Source organism: Aulonocara sp. 'chitande type north' Nkhata Bay, linkage group LG20 (genome assembly GCF_057382095.1).
Source record: "Aulonocara sp. 'chitande type north' Nkhata Bay isolate Kocher_YH1m ecotype deep benthic linkage group LG20, A_spYH_male_GT1.1, whole genome shotgun sequence".
NCBI classification, from domain to species: Eukaryota; Metazoa; Chordata; class Actinopteri; order Cichliformes; family Cichlidae; genus Aulonocara; species Aulonocara sp. 'chitande type north' Nkhata Bay.
The window spans coordinates 23,928,470-23,950,876 of record NC_141363.1 but is presented as its reverse complement, the minus strand read 5'-3'; the positions used below and the strand labels follow the sequence as shown (position 1 = coordinate 23,950,876).

The 22,407-nt window shown below is 38.2% G+C and overlaps 2 protein-coding genes across 2 annotated transcripts; both read right to left on the bottom strand.

Annotated features, from left to right (window-relative positions):
- Positions 1-5,147: 5,147 nt before the first annotated feature.
- Positions 5,148-13,302, bottom strand: LOC147305658 (solute carrier family 26 member 9-like). Its single transcript, XM_086277162.1, has 20 exons — positions 13,178-13,302; positions 12,831-12,970; positions 12,595-12,705; positions 12,273-12,448; positions 12,006-12,170; positions 11,767-11,919; positions 11,555-11,637; positions 11,313-11,460; positions 11,114-11,227; positions 10,916-10,993; positions 10,714-10,809; positions 10,516-10,622; positions 10,359-10,428; positions 10,181-10,273; positions 9,953-10,090; positions 9,553-9,804; positions 8,977-9,031; positions 8,478-8,614; positions 7,674-7,733; positions 5,148-7,565 (listed from the first exon to the last, which is right to left on the bottom strand). Exons 1-20 carry the CDS (start codon positions 13,300-13,302, stop codon positions 7,554-7,556), a joined length of 2,313 nt encoding a protein of 770 aa, XP_086133288.1. The 3' UTR covers positions 5,148-7,553.
- A 2,347-nt stretch (positions 13,303-15,649) lies between these two features.
- On the bottom strand, positions 15,650-19,110 carry slc48a1a (solute carrier family 48 member 1a). The gene is made up of 3 exons (XM_086278207.1): positions 18,399-19,110; positions 17,682-17,849; positions 15,650-17,519 (listed from the first exon to the last, which is right to left on the bottom strand). Exons 1-3 carry the CDS (start codon positions 18,526-18,528, stop codon positions 17,383-17,385), a joined length of 435 nt encoding a protein of 144 aa, XP_086134333.1. The 5' UTR covers positions 18,529-19,110; the 3' UTR covers positions 15,650-17,382.
- Positions 19,111-22,407: the final 3,297 nt, after the last annotated feature.

The window sequence follows — 22,407 nt, the reverse complement described above, 5'->3', positions numbered from 1 at the left end:
TCAGGAGTCAGACAGCTTGGATTAACAGTGGCACTAAGTAGCAATTACCGACTATTAGTTCATAAATCAACATTTAAACAAATTATAGTGCCAAGCAAAGCTGTATGAGCAAAGCTCTAAGACCAAAAGTGTGTGCGGAGTTTTGTTGTATTACCGAAGCACTGGCCTAAAATCCTAGAACATCGTAAGGGTTCCCTTTACAGTGATGTCATTTGAATCCGAATCTTCTTGGTTTGCCATAATATTCAAATGCATAAGGCAATTCACACTTCTTTGACTTTGATTTTGAAAATAAAGATGCCTTACATTGCCAGAATGTAGCCTTAACCCTGTAGCATGCAGTAATGACATTTTGTAACAGTTTGTCTTTCTCGCCATGTGTCTTTAAACAACATTGTGTTTCACCTTCGTCGCTTAGCTTCCCAGGTGGCACAGTAAAACTCTTCATGACAAAACTTCCTCTGTCCTTCAGTTTTCCCCTGCTGGCTGTTAGGATCTTGCAGGTGCTGAGTATGACAGGTTCACCTGCTGTGGGCTCACCCGTATTTCTGTAACCAGTGGAGAGGAAAGCCAGAGTTCTGTATGCCTGAATGACTCACAGAAACAACATGTCACAAGGGGGCCTGCATCATAACTGTGACACTCTTTAGCATAGAGAAGGTCCCACCAGAAAGCTTAGTTTCTAGTTACTTTGTCAACTAAGGTTGACAAAGAAAGCTATGAGCACACCATGATCTTGTTGAGGCATCCTTCATAACTGTAAAAGGATACAATGTGGTGCACCATTTTAGATTCTATAAAGTAAAGCCTGATCATGTGATTGGATTCAACCCCATCCTTTAAGATTCATGTCATTTCCAGAGATCCGAAGAATAGGCCAGCGTTCATTTCAAGCCATTCTCATGCAAAGGATGTAGCAATCACAGATAGCATGGCTGAATAGAGAGAGAATGTGACATGAAATTGACATTTGCAGCCAAGACGATGCCAGCGTCTGAAGGTACGGTTTCCAGGCATATCCATTCTCATGTTAAACAGAAGGAGGGTTTTTTTCCTGTGGTTTCTTTGGGTTATTTAATAGTTTGTGGACCAGCTTATCAAACTGGATTCTCTGAGGAGGACACATCTGTCTCTTGTCATTGGCTCAGCTTGGCATAAGGAGTCAAGTGTTTGTCTGGATGAAAATGTAGACGGACTGGATGTAGCGCGTGCCAAGGGGACGCTCAGACAGAGGGCTGCGTCCTTGATGTGCTGAGGCTGAGCGTTCTGCACCAGGGCCTCTGGGGTGTGCTTAGTGTCACTAAAGGCTTTAACTTCCCCCTCCCTCCATTTGCATCTTCATTCATCTGCAGGGCCACTGAGGTGCTGCAGTCCCCACTCAACCATCACTCTGCCTTTGCTCAATATATATGGATCACAGGAAACAAGATCACAACACCAGCTCTTTTAAAGTCATACTTTTTTTAATCGCCTCGACTTCAGCTTTCAAAACTTTACCTTTCATGGTTTCCTTGGGGGGGGGGGGGGGGGGGGGGGGGGGTGTCTGAGACTTCTTCAAAGTTTCTTAGTGCTGATCAGACAGGAGGATTTTCTGGGTTGACAGATATAGCCACAGTGCCATCCTGTGGTTATGGCACGTCAATACAGGATTCTGCATGATCATTTGATTGCGTTTGTGAATGGGGTTGAACCCTACTTATGAGCAATTTTTAATGGCTATAATAAATGTCCATGTTATAAAAGCAGAAAATAATGCATATTGTCATTTATCGTTTTAAAGTGAGTTTGTATATTGCGTTTATTGCTTTAACTCCGAGAGCAGCCATAGAAAAGCAGTTTCACCTGCAGTTGTCATCTAATAAAATGCAAGAGAAAGGTGAACAGATGGTCATAATGTGATGCAGTTAGAGTTTTAGTGAGTCAGGCACACTGAATCACTAAGCAGTACTGTGTACTGTTGTCACAATAAAACGCCTCATATGCCTAAACATAGTAAATGGCCAATGCTGAAACTTCAACTTCCACCATAAATCTCCCTTTATTTTATTTATTTATTTATTTATTTATTTTTTGGGGGGGGGGGGGGGGGGTGTTAAAGAATAAAAAATATCTGGTTGCACTATTCTACTGTATAGAATAGTGCATTGTGTGCAGCAGTTTACATGTTAAGATAAGCATGATGCTTTCAAATCAGGGAATGTTAATACATTTTACAACAGATTAAGTTATTTTAGCTCTAATTTAAGACTTTAGAAAAAGTCATCCCAAAGGTAGGTTGAATTCCCCCAAAGAAAGGTTATGAATAACCAAGAGGTGAGCAACAGCAAAGTCATGGTAACATCTGGTAAAGGGTTTTCAGTAATGGCTGCTTGGCTTGTCTACTTGTGGAGATAAAAGCAGAAGATTTCTCCTGTGTGTTTCTGACAGGTGTGTTTCCTCTGAGCCAGAGAAAGGCAGATTTACCCATGAGACATCAGGCATAAAGAGAGCAAGCCAAACTGGTCTCAACTGGTCTGGTATTGAAGCCCATTCCTATTCCTATTCCTATTTTTCCTATTTTCCCCCTTTTTTCAGCTTTCAGACTTGCATTTATGGAAAATTTTATGGATCACTTTCATGTAGAACTCACTGGGATGCTAATGTGTTTGTGTTAATGATTCTGCTATATTATGCAGCTGAAGCAAGTGGCAATTTCACTAATGCTTATGCGGTTAATGGTCTCAGCATACTCCATGTGACAGGCATTTGTAGGCACCCAGTTATGCCTAGTGATGGTCTCTAAAGTCAAGTGTCTGTTGTGCTGAACAGTTCGGTTCTAAAAGTCTGAACATACAAACACTCCATCAGTGCTGATGGAGATCTTCTAAATTGGGCTGTGAGCTTATCATTCAATTCTCAAAATAAATGAAATAATTATACAGCAGCGATTAAATTATCATTGTGTAATAACACTCATAACACCCCTGATGACATGCTGCAAAGCATCATGTGGCTCTGTTCTACACTCTGTGTAGTCTTCTAATGACTTCTCCCAGCATTGCACCACACTGCGTTGTTTTGCATTGTCTTGTCTAATACTTGTCTGATACTGAAGGGCTCAGTAAGGAGCCAGAATCTATAGTCATCACTTGTTTTTTGGCGGGTTGGCGGGTTGGTTTTTGTTGCGTTGTTGTTGTTTTTAATCTAGTAAGAGACAGGAACGCAAACAGCACCCCCACTCTGTTTAATGACTTGATAGGATGATAAAACACCTCACTTGCATACCTGTCCAACACAATAGCTGCAAATCTGTCTTGATTAGCAAGGTCAAATTTGTGTATCTCTCTAAAGAGTTATCTTCTTGTTGCAAGTTTGTTTATGATACTGTTTATGAAATTGAAATCACACAATTAAGTTGTTAAAAACAAAAAATAAAGCCAACTCTGAGTTTTCAACAGAAAAATTCTGCTGTTTGTAGTTTCAATCATTTAATGAAGGTCAGTGGCTTTTGAAATAATTAGTTAGCATTGCTTTTGCTTTTAATGCAATAATGGTAGCGTGTAAATTCAGTGCATCTACAAGTTGATATAGGAGGAAAACAAAAATGGCAAGAAGGTTGAACAGCATCTTCAATCAGATGTGGGGTTCTGGCTTAATTCAACTATAAATAATTAACCATCTTTCAGTTAGACACGCAGACTTAATGATTTTATGCCTTAATTAATCACAAGAGAACGTTCCATTGTTGGTGCATTTAGTTGCTGCTGAACTACTGGAATAAGACAATAGGCAGCATTAATTAATACCAGATATCACTGGTCACATTTGCTCTTTGCAACTCTGGAAACAAACCCTGTCCAAAGACAATTTGCTGACATTACACAATCAAGATTTATGATGCCCCAGCTTAAAACTAGTTTGTTAATGATGCAGAACAGATCCCCAAACACAGGCCTGTAAAATGCATATGCAAAGCACCAACTGCTGTCAATTGATCAATGTCAAACAACAATTATTTAAATTTACAGAACTGATATGCTTTTTCTCCATCATCCTCATTTCCTCAGATGAGGCTCACAAGCCCACATCCAATTTGCACAACAGTCTTTGGCTTCCTGGGTCTTTATCCAAGCGCTCCAATTTTAAATCTGATTTTGAAAGGTCAGAACTAAATATTTTCTCAGGGAAGGCGCTTCATAAAAGTACACGAGCGTTAAATGACAAGGTCCCATAACTCAATGAGAAGATACCCTCTGACACCATGCAATTAGTCTCAATAGTATGAAACCACTGGGCGTGTAAACAAATTTAATACATAAATCTCTTGGTCTCAGATTACTAAAAGGAACCTTGTTAATTAAACCATCATGGTCAATGAATGTGCAAGGGGTGTAAAATAAATTTTTATGTGAACTTGCTATTATAGGATTAAGAAGCTAGTCCATTATAACAGCATCTCATTTGAAAAGGGATTTAGCTGGAGGTATTTCATAGTTCAGTGTAATCATCGTTTGACCTCCAGAAAGGTTTGGTTTTTTTTCTACCTATTGCTTCATTGATAAAGAGTAATTATGGAGTAATGTCACAGTATCAAGGGGGTCCGATTGAAAATAGAAGTAGTCCAAAGTCTGTTGTTCAATTTGAATACGTTAGAAAGGAATAAAATATGATGGTAACTGTAAAGTTGTAACAACACCAAATAAGAAAAAACAGTTGCCCAGAATTCATGGGTGGGTGCATAGACGATGTGAACCAGTGGCTTGGGGGTGTTACAGTATTTTAATCCCTTTCACTCTGAACAATTCACAAAAAGCTGCAACCACACGATTTCAAAAGCTATGACTGACATGTTTCTGTGATCCATATATTTATTGCATACATTATTTACTGTATTCTGTTACTTTTGTTTTTTACAGTATGGAAGCAAATTAAAAGATTCTCCTAAAGTGCAAGAAACTACTGTGTATTAAGTCACCTGGTGTTTTTAAGCTAGGCCTGCTTTACACACAAACATGTGCATAGGCCTACAGTATTGTTACTGTAAAGTAATTTAATGCTCAGTAATGACCACTGAAATTTCACAATGTTACTGCAAATAACTCGTTTAATTTCATCGTTCAATCATTTATTTTTGAGATAAAAATAAAAACAACACAAATGAAGTAACATATTTAACTAAAAATACAAAGAAAATTGATTTAGACCAACAATCAATATTATCAAAATTTCTTAGCACAGGGAAGAGTAAGTAATGTAGATGCTTACTAAGTTTGGGATTTCTACATGAATGTGAGGGACTTGTCTTAACAGAGTGTTGTTTTTGTATTGCAATGAAAGACATCTTGATTCATACCAATAACTAATAACTTTCATAATATAACTGAAACTCAAAAACATAACATTTATAAAAAATAATAAAATTAAAAAAAACATTAAAAACTGGAAATTAATTGAAAGTGATTGAAATTAAATACTACAGTAATTTGAAAAATAACATTTTCAAATGACTTTATGAAGTCCTCACCAATACTGGAGCTATAGGAATTAAGAGGAACAGCCAGGTACTGCTAATCAAATGCATCTGATTAACTGATGGTCAGTAAGTGTGACTGCCTCTATAAAAGAATACATTTTGGCTGTTTATTGGTTTATTCAGGTGTACGTTAACACATTGCCACAGTCTGCATGTCCCAGCAAATTCAAAGTCAAACCATTCAATGTTCAAAGAAAATGAAAAATAACATACCAAGACCTCAGTGAGCATGTTAAATGTTGAAGTTAATGACAGCACCATTAGAAAAAAAAACTGAGCATGTATGTTTTGGAAAGGTTGACAGATAAGACTTGAGTAGATATGTTTGACCACAATGCAGAGAGAACCAGAGAACCACGTCTGGTAAACCAAACATAGTATATCAGCACAAATGGTAAATGGACTGGTTCTTATATAGGGCTTTTCTACTCTATCTGAGCACTCATAGCACTTTATACAGCTAATTAATTCGCCCAGTCACACAAACACTTTTTATAAGCTGTTAAGTGCTCACTATCTAATATTCACACACATTCACACTCTGATGGATGCATCGGAGAGCAACATGGGGTTAGTATCTTGCCCAAGGATATTTTTGGCATGCAGACTGGAGGAGCCTGAGATCGAACCATCAACCTTCTGGTTAGTAGCTGACCTGTTCTCCCACCCCAAACAACCCACAGCCAAACAACCCATACCAACTGTCAAGGGGGGTGGAGGGGTGATGATTTGGGCGCCTTGCTGTCACTGAGCTGAACTCCTCTGCATTTCAAAGGACTGCACAGACTCCTTTGAAAACTTTTTTCTAATGAGTTATCACATGTACATAATAAAAACTGCTATACTGGCTAAAGTTAGTACAACAAATGAATATAGTGGTCTATTAGCTTTTGCTAGTGTTGTGTATGGAAAATGAAAAATGACAGAGAGATTGCCTTTTCTTACACAGTACATTGAAACATTTATAGTCAAGAAAAGTAGGACAATAATAGCTCATAACCATATGTCAAACAATAGTCAAACTAATTCTTTCAATCAAAATATCCCTTAATTTAAATCAAATCAAGTCCACACAGGCAGCCTGAAAACAATGAGGCAGAGAAGAAAGAGAAGTGTAAGCTGCAGGTGATGAATTAAACACAAACACACACAGACACTTACATGCATTAAGCGATGAAAGACTTTCCCAAGGCTCCAAATTAAAGCTGATGGCCATAGAAACCTTGTAATCACTTGTGGTGCCAATTTGCTGCAGAGACGAAGGGGAGCAGAGGCGCAGATGTGTGCCAGAATACCTTAGGATGATTTCTTAATAGCGTTATAAATCCATTCATGCATCACAGGCATACCAACACCACTGACAGCCTGCTGTTAGACTAGACACCACAGGCCTTTAAGCACCTGCTACACAAACACAAGTTATCTGGCCCACACATTTCTCTTTCTTACAGTTTATACTGGCGCAAGAGGCAACAATTAAGAGTGTTATTTGGTTGTTGTAGCTCAATTCTGCCTTATGGACAGTTATGAAGACTCTGATGCTTAACAGAGTTTGCAACAACAAAGCCATGAAACTGCTGATACTATGTAATCTTCCTTTCACTTATGTTTAGCCTTTTGCAGTTCCTTACCTCCACAGGGGCTTAGCCAGACTGCTCAGCTAGTTGTAGCTCACAGCTGTGGCCATGCACACTCTCATTTAATTAAAGGAGCACTTCTGTATGACTGCGCAGTCAGCAGTTCACTCCTCGGTTATTGTAAAAGGTAGGCAAACTGAGCCCCAGAGTTCCCTTCATTAGCACTTGCTTCTTGCTAGTGTCTCTTGCGCTAGTACGTGCCACCCCCTGCCAGTGACGTGAAGTACTGGATACTGCCCCTGATTACTGATCAAGGTAGAACATAGGAAAATTTTAGATAGTCGGATAAAAGATGAAAGTTTAAGCAGAGGACGGATTTTGGCAAGAACGCATTTCATATATTGCAGAATAATGTCAAGATTATTGACAATATCTTCAGTATGTTTCTTCTGCTCTTGTTCACTTCAAAACATTTCCTGCAAAAGTAAAGTGACTCTTAGACACAGAATGTTCGCTACAGAATTAATAATAAGTAGGTGAACCTGTCATTTTGTATCAGGTTGTGCAAACAAACGTCAGTGTACCTGTTCCAGATCCTTCTCCTCATTAATGTTAAAATCAAGTCCGTGTTTTGCTCCCTGGGCCTGCAGCCAACAACATTTCACATATTTTAGTTAAACAGGCTTGTACACAATGTGATTCTATTAATACTGACAGACATGCAGTAAGACAGTTGGCATACAATGAAATCTCCTTTAACTGTGTGAAAGCAGTTACTCCAAAGTGCTCTTCAAAGACCTAGACTTTTGCATTACAGAACTAACGTATACTTTAAAATCATTTGTTATCCATGCTAAGTAATATTTTTTTTATCAGTAACCAATTTTTACAGAGCTATTTTACTTTCTATTTAGAAATGTACAACATAATCTATTTTATTAATCTTCTGAATTAAAAAAATATTAACAATTTTCTACCTTTTCACCTATAATAATTTGCTATTGTCTTCCATGGTGTGTATGTCATGTTAGATTAATAAAAAGGCTGCTCTAGCTCATGTGACAATGAGAAACAATATGAGAGACTAAATCAGATACAGAGCATACAGCATGTGCCATGACCTTGGTGTAACGTACAGCTTTGTTTGTTGTGGCGCTTACTCTGTCACAAAACCCTGTGATATTTCTGTTTACCTTTGCTGAACCAGATAAGGTGACAAAAGCTGTACTAAGAAGAGGAATTTTTCACTTAAGAAAAAAATATATTTTTCTCCTCTGTTTAATCTGTCCCCATATCCCTAACCTTAGAGGCTTTAAACAGCATGTGTTTGTATGTGATGTTTTGAAAAGGATTTGTCTGATAAGGTTATTTTATGCAGAGAGGCCTACCTTTGAGTAGACTTCCCTCTCTCCAGAGGTCTGCTGAGCAAACAGAATGGCATCATGAACAGAAAGAAAGAGATTACTGCGGGCAATATTGCCATCTTCAAACGCTCCCCCGGCCTCCAGTTCTTCATACACCTGGGCTGAAAGTAAGGAAACTAATATTATACAGGGACAAAGACATTGTTAAACGTAGTGATTTTGCCTAACGCGCCTGTAGTATTGTAATTACAATTCTCTAAGGCAGGAAACAAGAGAAAATTTGCAGCTTTAAAGTAATCAAGCATGATAAACTACAGTCACTGTGGATCTTCCCTTTATCTCGCTGGGAAATTGAGATTACCTGCACAAAATGTTAAGCAATGTCTAACTTGTTTTCCTCTGACAGAGCACTTCACAGAGCTAATGGACTCAGTGCTTTATGAATGATTAGGTCTTTGTTGCCATGCCAACTGTACAGAGTAGCCAACAGGTGTGAACAAATGCAGGTAGTTTAAGATTTTACCTTGAACGTTAGCCAGGTACAGTTTAATGCCCAGCATCGTGTAGCCCGAGTTCATCTGCGTGGAAAATGAAAGAAAGAAAACCTGTCATGGACATGCACATACATGAACTTACAACGAAATCCAATTATTAATGCTCTCATAAAAAGGCTCGGCTGAACAGCATCTAGCTAACTGAAAATGAAATATTTGAGAAAAAAGTAAGGCATCCTTTCATGATTCAAAAACGTGTTCAACGCAGGTTAGAAGCTCTCTTTTTCTATTTGGACATAACTGCCTCAGTCTCTTTGATATGGGAATATCAAAATGAGAAATTCTCTGAAATTATAATTTGTGTTAATTAACTTAGCTGTTAGACATCCATTTTATATTATTAAACATAATAAAACCCCTTTCAAAAAACTTTTGCTGCCAATTTAAACTATTTTCCAATCTAAAATAACTGCATCTTTAATCTTTTATGGTTACTTTCTGCACCATAAAAAAAATTTAAAACATTTAGTGTACTTATATTACATTACATTAATCCTATATTGTATTAATCCTGACTCTGTTAGCACAGGAGAGAACTTTATAACCTTTATCAATGCTTTTATGCCCATCAGGTCTATGAAGCAGACCCCCGCCATGTCGAGGATTAGGGTGTGGAAGGGCACTGGCTGAGGCTCCAGGGTGAGAACAGGGGGACTGGATGGCTCTTGGTCAGGCAACTGCTCACCAAGTTCAATGTCATTACAGTGGAAGTTGACATAGCTTGTAGGAAGTTCAGCATTGTTGGCACTGCCATCGTTCATATCAAAGTCATTTTGCAGTTCAAGCTGAGATATGGTCTAGATTTACAGGAAACAAATACAGAAAGGTACAGAAAGGTCACAAGTTGTACTTTCAGTGAATCACCTTTAACTCAGTGGGATATATATCAACAGTTGGATGGCCCGTAAATTACATGAGTCTGATGTCATATGAACTTGATCCTACCTGAGCTTTCATGTTAACCAAAGAGCTGAGTTTCCGCCTTCTTGACGTTTTGTCCTTATCTTGTTTCACTTTTTCCTTCTGTTCTTTGTCCAAGAACTTCTGCCTGGCCAGGATAAGTTTGCCAGGGTCCAGCCCAGTCTGGGTATACAAATACTATATAAACATCTACATGTCACATGAACACATGGCCAACCTTGCCTGACGGGAAAAGTGGCCATTTTGTCTTACTTTTTTGATGACTCTCTGGCGAAATATTTCCACATTTGCAAAGTAGATTGGTGAGCAATAGTTAACTATTTTCACACCTGTTACTGACATGACCTGTGGAGTTGTTACAAAAAAATGAGATGCAATTCACCCCAAGTAATTTCTTATGGTAAAAAAAAAAGATATATACTTAATATACCTTGCTGTACGTCTTTGGATTTCTGTAGATATCTGTATCCTTAATTTGAACAATTGTTGAACCATTGCGACTGTAAGGAAAACGTAGTTATGAAAAACTAAAACAGTAGAGCTCATTTTTGGTTCAAATGTACTACATGTTCATACAGTTTACTCACAACTGTGTCTTGAATATAACTACCAGGATGGAAAAACTCACTCCGATAGCAACACCATAAGGCAAGCTTAGAAAGAATGTGGCCAAGAATGACACAACCCACACACACTAAAAAAGAGACAATAAGACATGAAAAAAATATAGTAAAAAAAACCCCACTGCATTATGCTTCAATATCATATCAAATAATTTAAATTACACAGTCCAGTTTGCTCTTCTTCCATAAGTAAAAGGGATCAGAGAGCTGTAGGAGCGTGTTCTTCAGGTTTACTGCAATCAACGCTCCAAGCACTGACTTGGAGAAACAAAGATAACTGAAGTTACTTAATATGTCTCAGTTGTTCTCTTACGTCTGTATGTTTTGTATGATATTTCAGGTTCACACTGTTATGTCCACTTACTTTTGGGAGTGGCTTTAGATAGATTCCCAGGGCGAGCATGGTGACCATTACTACTAGCATTACACACAGACTGGCAAACTACAAGAGAGCAGTAGTGCAGTAGTTAGGGGCTTTGGTAAACATTTGCTGTATTTATAGTCCATACTAAATCTTCCTCAGTAGGTTCTTAGTTATAATTTGAGTATGATCTGCACTCACTTGTGAAGTTCCTCCAGCACTGTCAACAGCCAGCGTTACAGACAGAGCACAGCAGATCACATGGATCTTAAAGAAAGACCCAAGGAAATTGCTGCAGCCTAGAGCCAACATTTCCTATTCAAAACGACCATTTCAGTGTTGACAAAAGTGAAATAAAATACACTTCTTACATTTTTAAGAGAGATGCAGTTTTTCAAACCTGGTTGGGATTCACATCATAGCCATGCTTAGCTGCCAGTGTCCTGCCCATAGCTAAGTTGATGACGTATCCGACAATAGCCAGAGAGAAAGCTGTGCTCAACATGTCTTCCCACTGACTCACTGTTGGGAGGATCGGTGCAGGAAATCTAGAAAACAGAGACAAGAAACAAATCAGAGTTAAACATTCTTTAATGACTTTCATGAATAACAGTAGGACAAAAAAGCTGATGTCTGCTTTACCCCAGAGGAATATTGCCCACAATGTCCATGTGGTAGATCTCAGGAAGATGCAGCGGACCTGAGATGGCTGTGGCCACCACCACCTGTGTAAAACAGGAACAGAAATCACGCTACATTCTATTATATACTGTTAATTCTCTTATGTGCACCCAGAAAAACATCTGTGCAACAGCTATCTCAAATATCTAAAAGAAAAAATTTTAACTACTTACGACGATGATCTCAATAGGAATAGGGAAAGGAAGTTTATGACGAAAGTGGAAACCTAGTTCTTTCACCACAATCAAAACTGCACTGCTGACCAAAGCAAAGACTAAGGAGGCTATATTGGTATCAGGAAGGCCCAATATTATATCCTTGAGAGTCTGTTTGGAAAGAAATCATTTTCAGCAAATCATAATTTTGCAAAGTATCCGATCATATTTTCTTTAATAATGAATGGGTAACTTACATATATAACAGCCAGCGGACCACTGTAAGATGGCACTGTGATGCCAAAGATGTACTTGAGCACTGAAATTAAGATTTGCAGTCCTGCAGCAGTCATGAAGCCTCTGACAAACGACTCTGATAGATAGATGGCTACAAACCCAAACTGCATGAAGCCAAGACCAATCTGCACAGACATAAATCATACTCAGTGTGCCACCTTTAAACTATATCCCATATTCCTTTCAGATTTTACCTTAAAGGACTGAGCTTTTAGTGGTATAAGTACCTGTATGATTGCAGTGAGACAGGCCAGAGTACCAGATATAGCCAGACGAACTTCATTCATCCTGTCAGTGTCCACTACTGTGGCATTAAGAGTGGCATTGAAATGACTGAAATCTGACTCAGGGGCTAGCCTAAGACACACGATTCCCACCATAATGCTGAGAACAGCAAAAGTACCTAGACATAGAAAGTAGGGTGTCACATCTATTTTCCTTGCCATATTGCAAAGCGGGCAAAGTCAGGCTCAGTGCAGCACCATGCAGCTCTGGTAACTTATCACTGTCATCACACAAAATTGCTGTAGATAAATCATTCTGATTTACCTGGGACCATCTGGTGAGCAGTGCCCATGAAGAAATATGGGATGAGGGGGAAGAAAGAGGAATAGAGACCATTGACAGGAGGAAGATTTGCAAGGAGAGCAAAAGCCATGCCTGGAAAGAAAAGAAGCTGTCAAATAAATAATAAAAAATAACACAAAAACTGTTATCCACTCCACCAGCTAGCATCAGTCAAAGGCTGTTATACAGAGTTATCTGAGAGTAGAAGATTGACTGACCTTGGGGAACCTGAATGGTGCCGGCGCTGACCCCACTAATGACATCACACAGCAGGTTTTCTTTTACTTTGTACTTGGGAAGCCAGCTTAGAACCGGCAGGTGTTTAAGTAACAATCCTTTGAGCCTGGGTACAGAACATCTAACACAAAAAAACAAAAAACTGTCTTAGAAGATCTCTGGTTTTCTGCTTGTTCATTTATAAAAGTCAATAACACACATGTAAACTTGAGTTCTAGTTATATATCCCCGTGCTTTTGAATATAATACAGAGGCTTATCAGAAGAGTTTGTGTGAGAGAAAAGCACGTTGTTCATGTTGACTGTGCAGTAAGATTGCAGTTCGGTACCTGAAGAGTTTCTTTACTTTTTCTCCAACAGGGAACTGTCGACTCTTTTTGTCAAATTCTCTGTCAAAGTCAGGGAGGTTATATGCCGGCCTGTCAATCACATAACGTGGGCTTTCCTGTTGCATGGCTACAACATAGCAAAATATATTAAGCAGGCAGATATTTTATGCAATGTCTTCAAAGTGAAATTTAACACATTAATATAGTAAGTCATTTGGTGTCTTTTTTGTTTAAATTTGTCATTAATTCATGAAAGTATCCATAAAAACTCAACAGCATACCTGGAACTTTATACTTCACCTTTCCCGATACTAAACCTGGCCCATATTTTAAGTGTAAGGTCCTTATCTAACCTTGATGAATGAAAGATCAGCCAAAACTTCACGGGACTAATAAAATGTTTGATCTACACTGGGTAAATAAAAGATCATGCACAAGTTTATTCAGTCCTCGGTAATCCTTTTCTCCATGCAGGAGAAAAACTTATGTTATTTTTCACCAGAATGACAATACAATACATTATGAATACACAGATATTTTTACTTTTTATATTGAACAGATGATCCAACAGCTGTCAGTTGTAATTGTTGTTATATTTTTATAAACTGTTAAACACTAAACAGGAAAAGAAGATTTTAAAGAAATAAAGCTAAAAAGAGATATAACTGCATTAAGAAAATGAAATTAGATTTAGCCTTTTTGTCTAATAAATAAATCTCCAATATGGAAATACTGTGTGAATAATATATCTTATCAATATCACAACCTAGGGATATTACATTACATCTCTTACATATAACCTGTTAATGTAAATAAGCGATTCCTAACAACTGGTGTATGCCTGTAGTGTGACTGATTGCAGCTGACTAAAATGCCGTGTGTAAAGGCAAACACAATTAGACAGATGTTAAAGCTCAACATAAAAAAAGAAATTTTGTTGTACAATGTTAAATAAAAAACAGAAATTTTAAGACACTGTACTTACTTTTGCCTTGCTTACTCTTGAAGCACGTCTGCAGATGTTTGACTCAAATGAGACTTGTTTGATTACTTTTGAAGTAATGCTAAAGACCTTCTACACCTGCTGGGTGGAGCTTAAAAGGATAAAGCCTGGTGCTGTGAAATACACTGCTCAAAAATTTAAAGAAACACTTTCAAACACATAATGAAATCATAAGGATGCCACATCATTTAATGAAAATTATCATTATCAAACCATAGATGGCTGAATTCAAAGACAACAAAAAAATCAAAGTGAAAAAATAATACAGCATGCAAGTCCATTATGCTGAATTTTCATTGTAGCAACTCAAAATTGTATTCAGATGTATGTGAAGGCCCAAGATATGCATACGTGACAACGTCAGGGGATGCTCCTAGCGAGACCATGGATGGTGTCTTCTGGGGATCTCCTCCCATATCTGGACCAGATGACTAAGCTACTGGGCAGTCTGAGGTAGCATCGAATGGACCAAAACATAATGTCCCAGAGCTGTTTTACTGGGTTTCAGCCAGGCGAGTGTGAGGGGCAGTTAGCTGTTTCAGTTCCTTTATCTTTCAGGAACTGCTTGCATACTCCTGCCACATGAGGCCAAGCACTGCCTAGCCAGTAGAGGTCTGTCCGTCCATCCACAATCAAACCAGTCATGCTGAACAATGTTACCAGAAAAATAATGTTCTCCATGGCATCTCCTGACCTTTTAACATCTGGTCTCATCTATTAAAAGTACAGGAACCAGTGCTGGACTCCCAATTCCGGTAATATTTGGCAATATACTAATCAGGCTCCACAGTGTCAGGCAGTGAGCACAGGGACCACTAGAGGGCGTTGGGCCTTCAAGCCACCCTCATGAAGACTGTGCCTCATTGTTTGGTCTGAAACATACACACCAGTGACCTGCCGGAGGCAATTTCATAGGGCTGCAGCAGTGCTCATCCCGTTTCTCCTTGTACAAAGAATCAGATACTGGTCTTGCTAATGAGTTAAAGGCCTTCTATTGCCCAGTCCAGCTCTCCTAGAGCTTACATTCTCCTCCATGCTTTGGAGACTTCCCTGACAAAGCGTTCTAGCAATGTCACACACTGATGTGCTGTCCTGGGAGAGTTGGACTACCTGTGCCGACTCATGATACCAGTAATGATGCTGACTCTAGCAAAATGCAAAACCAGTGAAAAAAGTCATCAGAAGAGATGAGGAAGGAAAAATGTCAGCTTCCATCTATAAAAACATTCCTGTTTGAAGGCTTGTCTCATTGTTGAATTTCACTAAAACAAATTAAATAAAACTGATTAATAATCCCTCTGCTACTTAACTGACCACATCAATGTCCTAGAAATTTAACTGACTTGATGGTATACTCTGACTGAAGTGTTCCTTTAATTTATTGAGCAGTGTAGTTAAATTGGTTAAACTTCTGATTGCCGAATGTGCCGTTTCATCAGTGTGCTACCGAGCAAGGACACAAGATGTAATTACCAATAAATGTATTTTAATAGGTTCAGTTTCTATATACATGTAGCATCCTGATATTCATACTTATCAACAGAAACACACAAACAAAAATACAACTTTACATATTTTATGGGAAAAGGGTAGACATAAGATAGAGCTGGAACTAAACCAATTACAAACCAGTTTAATTTGGCGAATACAAGTAATCCTGCTAACTGCAACAAAATGATACATACAAACACCTTCTTTTCACAAAAAGAGGGTGAGACAGACATGACAATGTGTAACACATGATTTTGTCCCATTGTATTAGAATTTGTGTGCAAAACAATGGCATCAATATCATAGACTAAAGTGCAATTATATAGTAGTTCCATTTGTGTTTTCTCTAAAAGAGGAATGCCAGACTTCAGATAACCTCTCGACATAAAATGAAAGTCTCCCTCTGGTGGAACAAAAAGAAAAGCACAAACTTCACATGAAGGCATCGCCTTCAAGAATGAGAGAACAATAGAGCACTTCTTCCTTTCTTACAGAAGCATGAATGCTCTTAACATTTCACATGACAGAAAGCTTTCGATGAGAACACAAAACTTTATATCTGCAGCTAAATTTCCAAAAACATAGTTCAACGAATAAATTGACAATGACAGAAATGTTATGAGAACCAGTCATTTTCCAAACAAAAACTGTGAAAAGCTGAGAGTACTGTTTGTGAATGGTGCCAACAGTAGTAAAATGCTGCAAGTACTGGTGATACGTGGCTACATGGACTTGTAGGGGAAAAAATATAAAGAAGAGAGTGTATACATTTTTTCATGAGTCTGTATAAAACCAATGCCGCAGAGGATTTTCATCAAAAAGTAGGATGCACATAAAACATATTTAACTCATCTAAGACAGACATTTGTATCTGTACACAGAAGTGAAGGTGAATAAGTTTCAGTTAAGTTTATATAAACAAAACGTTCTCGATAATGTTGCCATTTTTGTTAGTGCACTGCAACAGCTTGATCTTTGTAGTAATGCTTCACACATAATGTTTAGTCGTGATACTAAAATAACAAGCGCCAATAGCAATAGCAGAGTAGTGCAGCAGAATAAAGAACTTGGTATTGAACAGTGGTATTGGTATTGTCTAGCAAATCCTGGACTATAATAACTATAAAACACTTCTCAAACATTAAGTCAGTGACTATCAGGAGATATGAGTATTCTGCAGTTGAGTGCTGACTGTTTGAGAGCTAATTTGGATGAAAACAATCACTCGCTGTCAAGCTAGTATAACTTTTAAGGTAAATGGTTTTAATTTTGGTTTCGATTTTATGGTTGAGTATTTTAACTTTCATTTGAAACACTAATCACTGGATTAAAAGCCTGTTATGGAGGGGATTTTCTGACTGTTTAAAAATGAAACAATCCAAAGATGTAGCTGTTTAAAACCACCTGCACGTCTCAAATGTCCTCCACAAATTCATTCAAAAGCAGCTGACGTTTTCAGAGGTTTACAATTTCTACAGGACTGTAGCACGTAGGCCATTAAAAGTGGGAGAACAGGTTACTATGCAAATACAGAGCTTGTTAAGCAAGTGCAGCAAATGCAGCACCATGTGATAAAAGTCTGATGATTTTTTTTTTTTTTAATCTAGCCATGTCTGCTTTTCCTCTTCTTTATTATAAAAGCTCATTGTCCATCTCCCGCTGGCAGCCTAAAACCCCTTAAGTCCACCAAAGTCTTTAAAATGAGTACTGACTAAAAATCACTGAGGATGCTGATGTCCGCAAACTCCTGGCGGTAATTGTATGAGTAGTAGGCCAAGAGGGAAGACCATTTGAGGGTCAGAAAGCTCCACACACAGGAGAGGTAGAAGCTCTTCGGGTCAGTGAAAGCTGTGGGACAGAAAAAACAAGGTGGTTACTACTAGAGTTACAACAATCCTCACCTCTCTGAGTATTTGAATTGTCAGTCACTTATTTTAACATAAATGAACAACAATACAAAATTCATTTAAAAAAAAAAAAAAAAAACAGGAACAGAAAAGACAAGATTACATTGCTTCTGTGCGATGGCCATAGTTAGGAAGATAATAAAGGCAGCCACAGCCAAAACTGAGAAGAATACTCCAACAGCGATGAAGAATCTAAGACCCTTGAGCCAGGTTCGCCAGTAGTCCTGACGGTACATGATGTGTGTGATGAGAGCCCAGAGCGCTAAAACTCCTGTCAAGACAGAAAAACACAGATTTCGATTGAGTATGATAACACTGCAGCCTGAAGACTACAGAAAACCACCACGTGACAGTAATTTATGGAAATTACAGTGTTGTAATAGAATGTAATAGACTACTCCCATACAAAACAAGAAAAGACTACTATTTTAGAAATTTTCTGCAAAAAAATGTGTTTTAAAACAAAATTTACATGATACTCAGAAATGCAAGTAAATCACTTAAATTACTCAATTATTGAAGTTAATTAAAAAAGAACAATACGGTTTTTCTACTTGAAAGATAAATAATTATAATTTAGCATTAAAAATATCATTACAAATTTTTTTTAAAAAATCATAATGTACCAATAATGCATTGTATCTTATAAAGATTTCAGTGACGGACTAAATTTTAAGAGTCGTTATATGATTATGGCGCTTAACTGTCCAGGCCTACATCGCGATTAGGATGCCTGACATGGCTAAATGCGCCGATATCCCGTGATAAAGTCATTAACTGTTTGCAGTGTTTTTAGTTAATGCTATGTGTTTCAACATACCTGACAGGCCTCCCATAGCCGCCGTCCATGGTTGTTTATATGCGATATTCCAGACCAAGAAAGCCGACAGTCCAAACACAGTACCAACAGTAGCATATCCTATTTTAATGTATATGTTGGTGACTCCCATGTTGGAATATTGCTACTGTTAGCCAACGTTAGCACCGTCGTCGAAGATAAAGGAGTATTTTTTCCCTCAAAACAAACTATTATTAGGTTAAACCACAGCTTACTGCCACATTATGCAATACCCTAAGCTACAGGAAAAGGACGAAATGAATTTCCCCTCCGCTAAAGAGGACCCAGGGAGAGACCGACAGCTATCCCTGCTAGCAAAACTCTATTTCGAAATAGAGATCAGTCACTTCATGTGCCTTGTACGTAATACAAAGACGAAAATGGCGTTAAGATTTCCAGCTAGCAAGCAACATCAAAATAACAACAGACGAGCTTATCCGATGTACGCCGCAAAGATGTTAGGCTATCATCGAGAAAACAAAACCACCCCGGAGAGCTGCCTCTTCATCCGCAGAGGAAATATTTATTTCAGTAAAAAACTTTCGTTATTGGTCTTTACCTGCCACTCGCTGTTACACGACAAAGGACAAACAAATGAACTAGCATTGCTAGTTCAGGGAAAAAACGAATTTCTATGCTCTGTTTACAAAAATTTGCCATACTATCACCTCCCCTTTAAATATCTTTGTACAGAGGAAACCCCCTTCTTATCGACACACCGCCCCTAGTGGAGCAAAGAGAAACAGCATTTCTCTTAGACTTCTCTAATGGAGCTTTGTAGAATTAAATGTGTTGTGCAAAGTTGTAGGCACTGAAAACAAAATAGGAATTTATAAATTTTTAATTTGTTTATTAACTTCAACCCATTGCCTTTAGTGTTTGTGTGCGCTGCACTCTCTGGGACTTTTGTTTTGAGCACCTTAAAGACCTTTGCGCAACTATTCTGCAAATTTGAACAGCTTTAATGTATTATAATTTAACAAATGTCAGAGGTGATTTGTGAAAGAAGGACAAAACCAAGAGTGAAAGGGAGGGTTTACAAGATGACAGTGAGACCTGCAATGATGTATGGTTTGGAGACGGTGACACTAACAAAAAAGACAGGAGGCCAAGCTGGAGGGTGCAGAGCTTAAGATGCTAAGATTTTCACTGGGAGTCACCTGGATGGAGAGGATAAGAAATGAGGATATCAGCGGGAAAGTTTAGGTTCAACAGTTTGTGGACAAAGTTAGAGAGGCAAGGCTGGGTTGGACATGTGCAGAGGAGGAATATAGGGATATTTGAATATGAAGCTGGTAAGTAGGATGAAAAGATGAAGACTGCAGAGAAGGTTAATGGGTGTATTGAAAAAGTACATACAGGGGGCTGGGTTATCAGAAGAGAATGCTAGGAATAGGGGAAGATAATCCACCGTGGGGACCCCTGAAGGGAGCTCCGAAAGAAGAAGTGTCATGATTACTTGATCAGGTCTCTGAAGACAATTTTATGTTGAATGCTTGATGCTTGAATGCATGATGCTTGATCAGATGTACTTTTGATAAATAAGAATGTAAGCATCTAAAATCCCTATAACTTATACAGTGCTGTAGTGCTGTTCATACATTTGCATTTTGGTCACACACAAAAAACTAACTGACCTGAGATGAATTTTTAGTTTGTCTCTTTTCTTTCTGTTTAATGCATTAGAAGTTTATGAGTAAAATGTCAAATGTTTATGTGGTCATAAGGTCAGACAAATATATCACAGTATTTTCCTGCACAAATGGACATGTGTTAATGCAGCTGCACACAGAAAAGAATAACACCAAAGACTGTATTCAAAGTAAATCATGGCTCCTGGCTAACAGTGGCAGGCATGAAGCAGTTTTCCCATGGAAAAACATAATGTATTTATAATCTCACTATGAATGGAACAGTGATAAGGATGTATAGTAAAGCGTACTGACTTTTTTTCTCAGAAGCTGAGCCTCATAGATTTCCTGTGGTTGTCTGCAGCTCGTCTACAGTCGAGACTGTTAAACAAGAAAACCACATAACCTAGTTCTGATGAACTGCAATTCACATTGCTTAGATTCAAATTCTGTCTTCATATTCTCACATACATTGCCATGTATCAGTGCTGTACTAAGCCCATGCCCCCGGGCACTCTTTTCAGGACCAATCAGAAAGACACAGGAAGCTGTGTCCAGTAGCACTCCCCGTAACTCACATAAAGTACCCTGACTGAGAGACATATGATAGAAGCGAAGGCTAGAAAAGGAAAGCAGACAAATTAAAGAACTGAAGTAATCAAACTGAAGAATCTTATAAGACTGCGACATTGGTGAGTTACTGATTGCAGAGGAAAGGATTGTGTGGAATTGTGGCAGACCATTTGGTTCGTTGTGCTAATTAATGAATATTATATGTCTATTTTAATCATAATATCTTGTGCTTTACAAAGCCCCTGCTGATTTGTCTGACAGGGTTTTAAGGATAATTTCAGTCTATAAAGGCACTTTTCCATCACAGGTGTTCAAATTCTAGTTTTTCTCCAAATAATATATTTAAATTGTTACTTTTTAGTATTTGAAACTAAGTCGGTAATGTAAATGTCAACATGTGACTGCACAGCGGGGATTAGAAGTGAAAGAACGTGGTTGACAAATGTGAAAGTGTTGCAGTGGGTGCAGAAATATTGTCTCCAACTGCTTTAATGTCTTTGCTTATGTGTGCTCTGCTTTCTGCTTCAGCCCTCAATAGACCATAAGGTCAAACAGATCAAACACGTATTTCCCTGTCACTGCTAACTGGCTTGGATAAAGGAAGGAAAATGTGTGTATGTGCACGGACATGTGTGTGTGTGTGTGTATGGAGAGACACTAGACAGTCACAACAAAGACTACTGGCAAAGTACATTCCATGGGTGTGTTGCAGGAAATCCCACTCCCATTCCCGAAGGATCTAAATAGAAACACACGCACACAAATAAATACAACTTTAGAGATAGAAACACAGAGAGAAGCGCTGCACATAAAACAATCCATTATAGTTTGATGCTGTAATAAAATTAAGTCTATAACATTCTATAACTAATGCTTGCATTTTTTTGTTTGTTTCATTTTGAGCATTCTTTATAAGAAACTGATCAGCGAGTTGCTCAATTTCTAAATACCCTGTGAATTGCTTTGCAGGGCATGTGCATCATCAATAGGGGGCAGCATTTATTTTCAAAGTGCCAGCCTGGAATGTGATACGCAATGCAGACCTGGGTCCATAAGAGTTCAAGGTGTCAACAGTCTAAATTCAGTCTACCTTGAAACTTGGAGCTTTTTGCTGGTTATATTCTCTGGAGCTAAAACAAGGTCACCTAAATCTCCAAACGAGTTAATAAGATTTGATTTCAATCCCTGGGCCAGAAAGCAATCGCCACTGCTGAATTTTTAGGATTTTCAGGGTGAAAGCTGATCATAGTCTAAGTGCAGCTTAGGTCTTTTGATATTTGGTGCAAAACATCAATCCCCTGAAAGAATGTTTTCCCAGTAATATGTTGCTATTTACAGAAGACAATCAAGACAGTCACTTTTTCAGATGCTATCAACCAGACTGTAGCAATATGCTCTTCCTTATCAGCTAAACTATTGTATTTAAATTCCCCCAGGAGGTCATAAGAAGGAAAACCGGATTCCTTGGTTGTGAACATTCTTTATGTGGCATCAGAGAGCCCCTGTGAGCCATTTTCAAGACACAGAGAAACACACAGTTTAGTCAGAGAACACAAAATTTATCGACTAAACTTCAGCGGTAATTTCTGTTTGGTTGGGTTTGATTGCTTGGCTACTTTTAAGATTGGATTTTGAGACAATTGTGACTGTTGTCATGACTCGAAGGAGGTCTAAACATGGTAAGAAATCATTATTCTTTTGAACATTTGCAGCAAATGTGCCTCACGGTACCTTTTAAAGTACAGTTTTCTGTACTCCAAGAGCCACCGTTCACTTACCACACGATT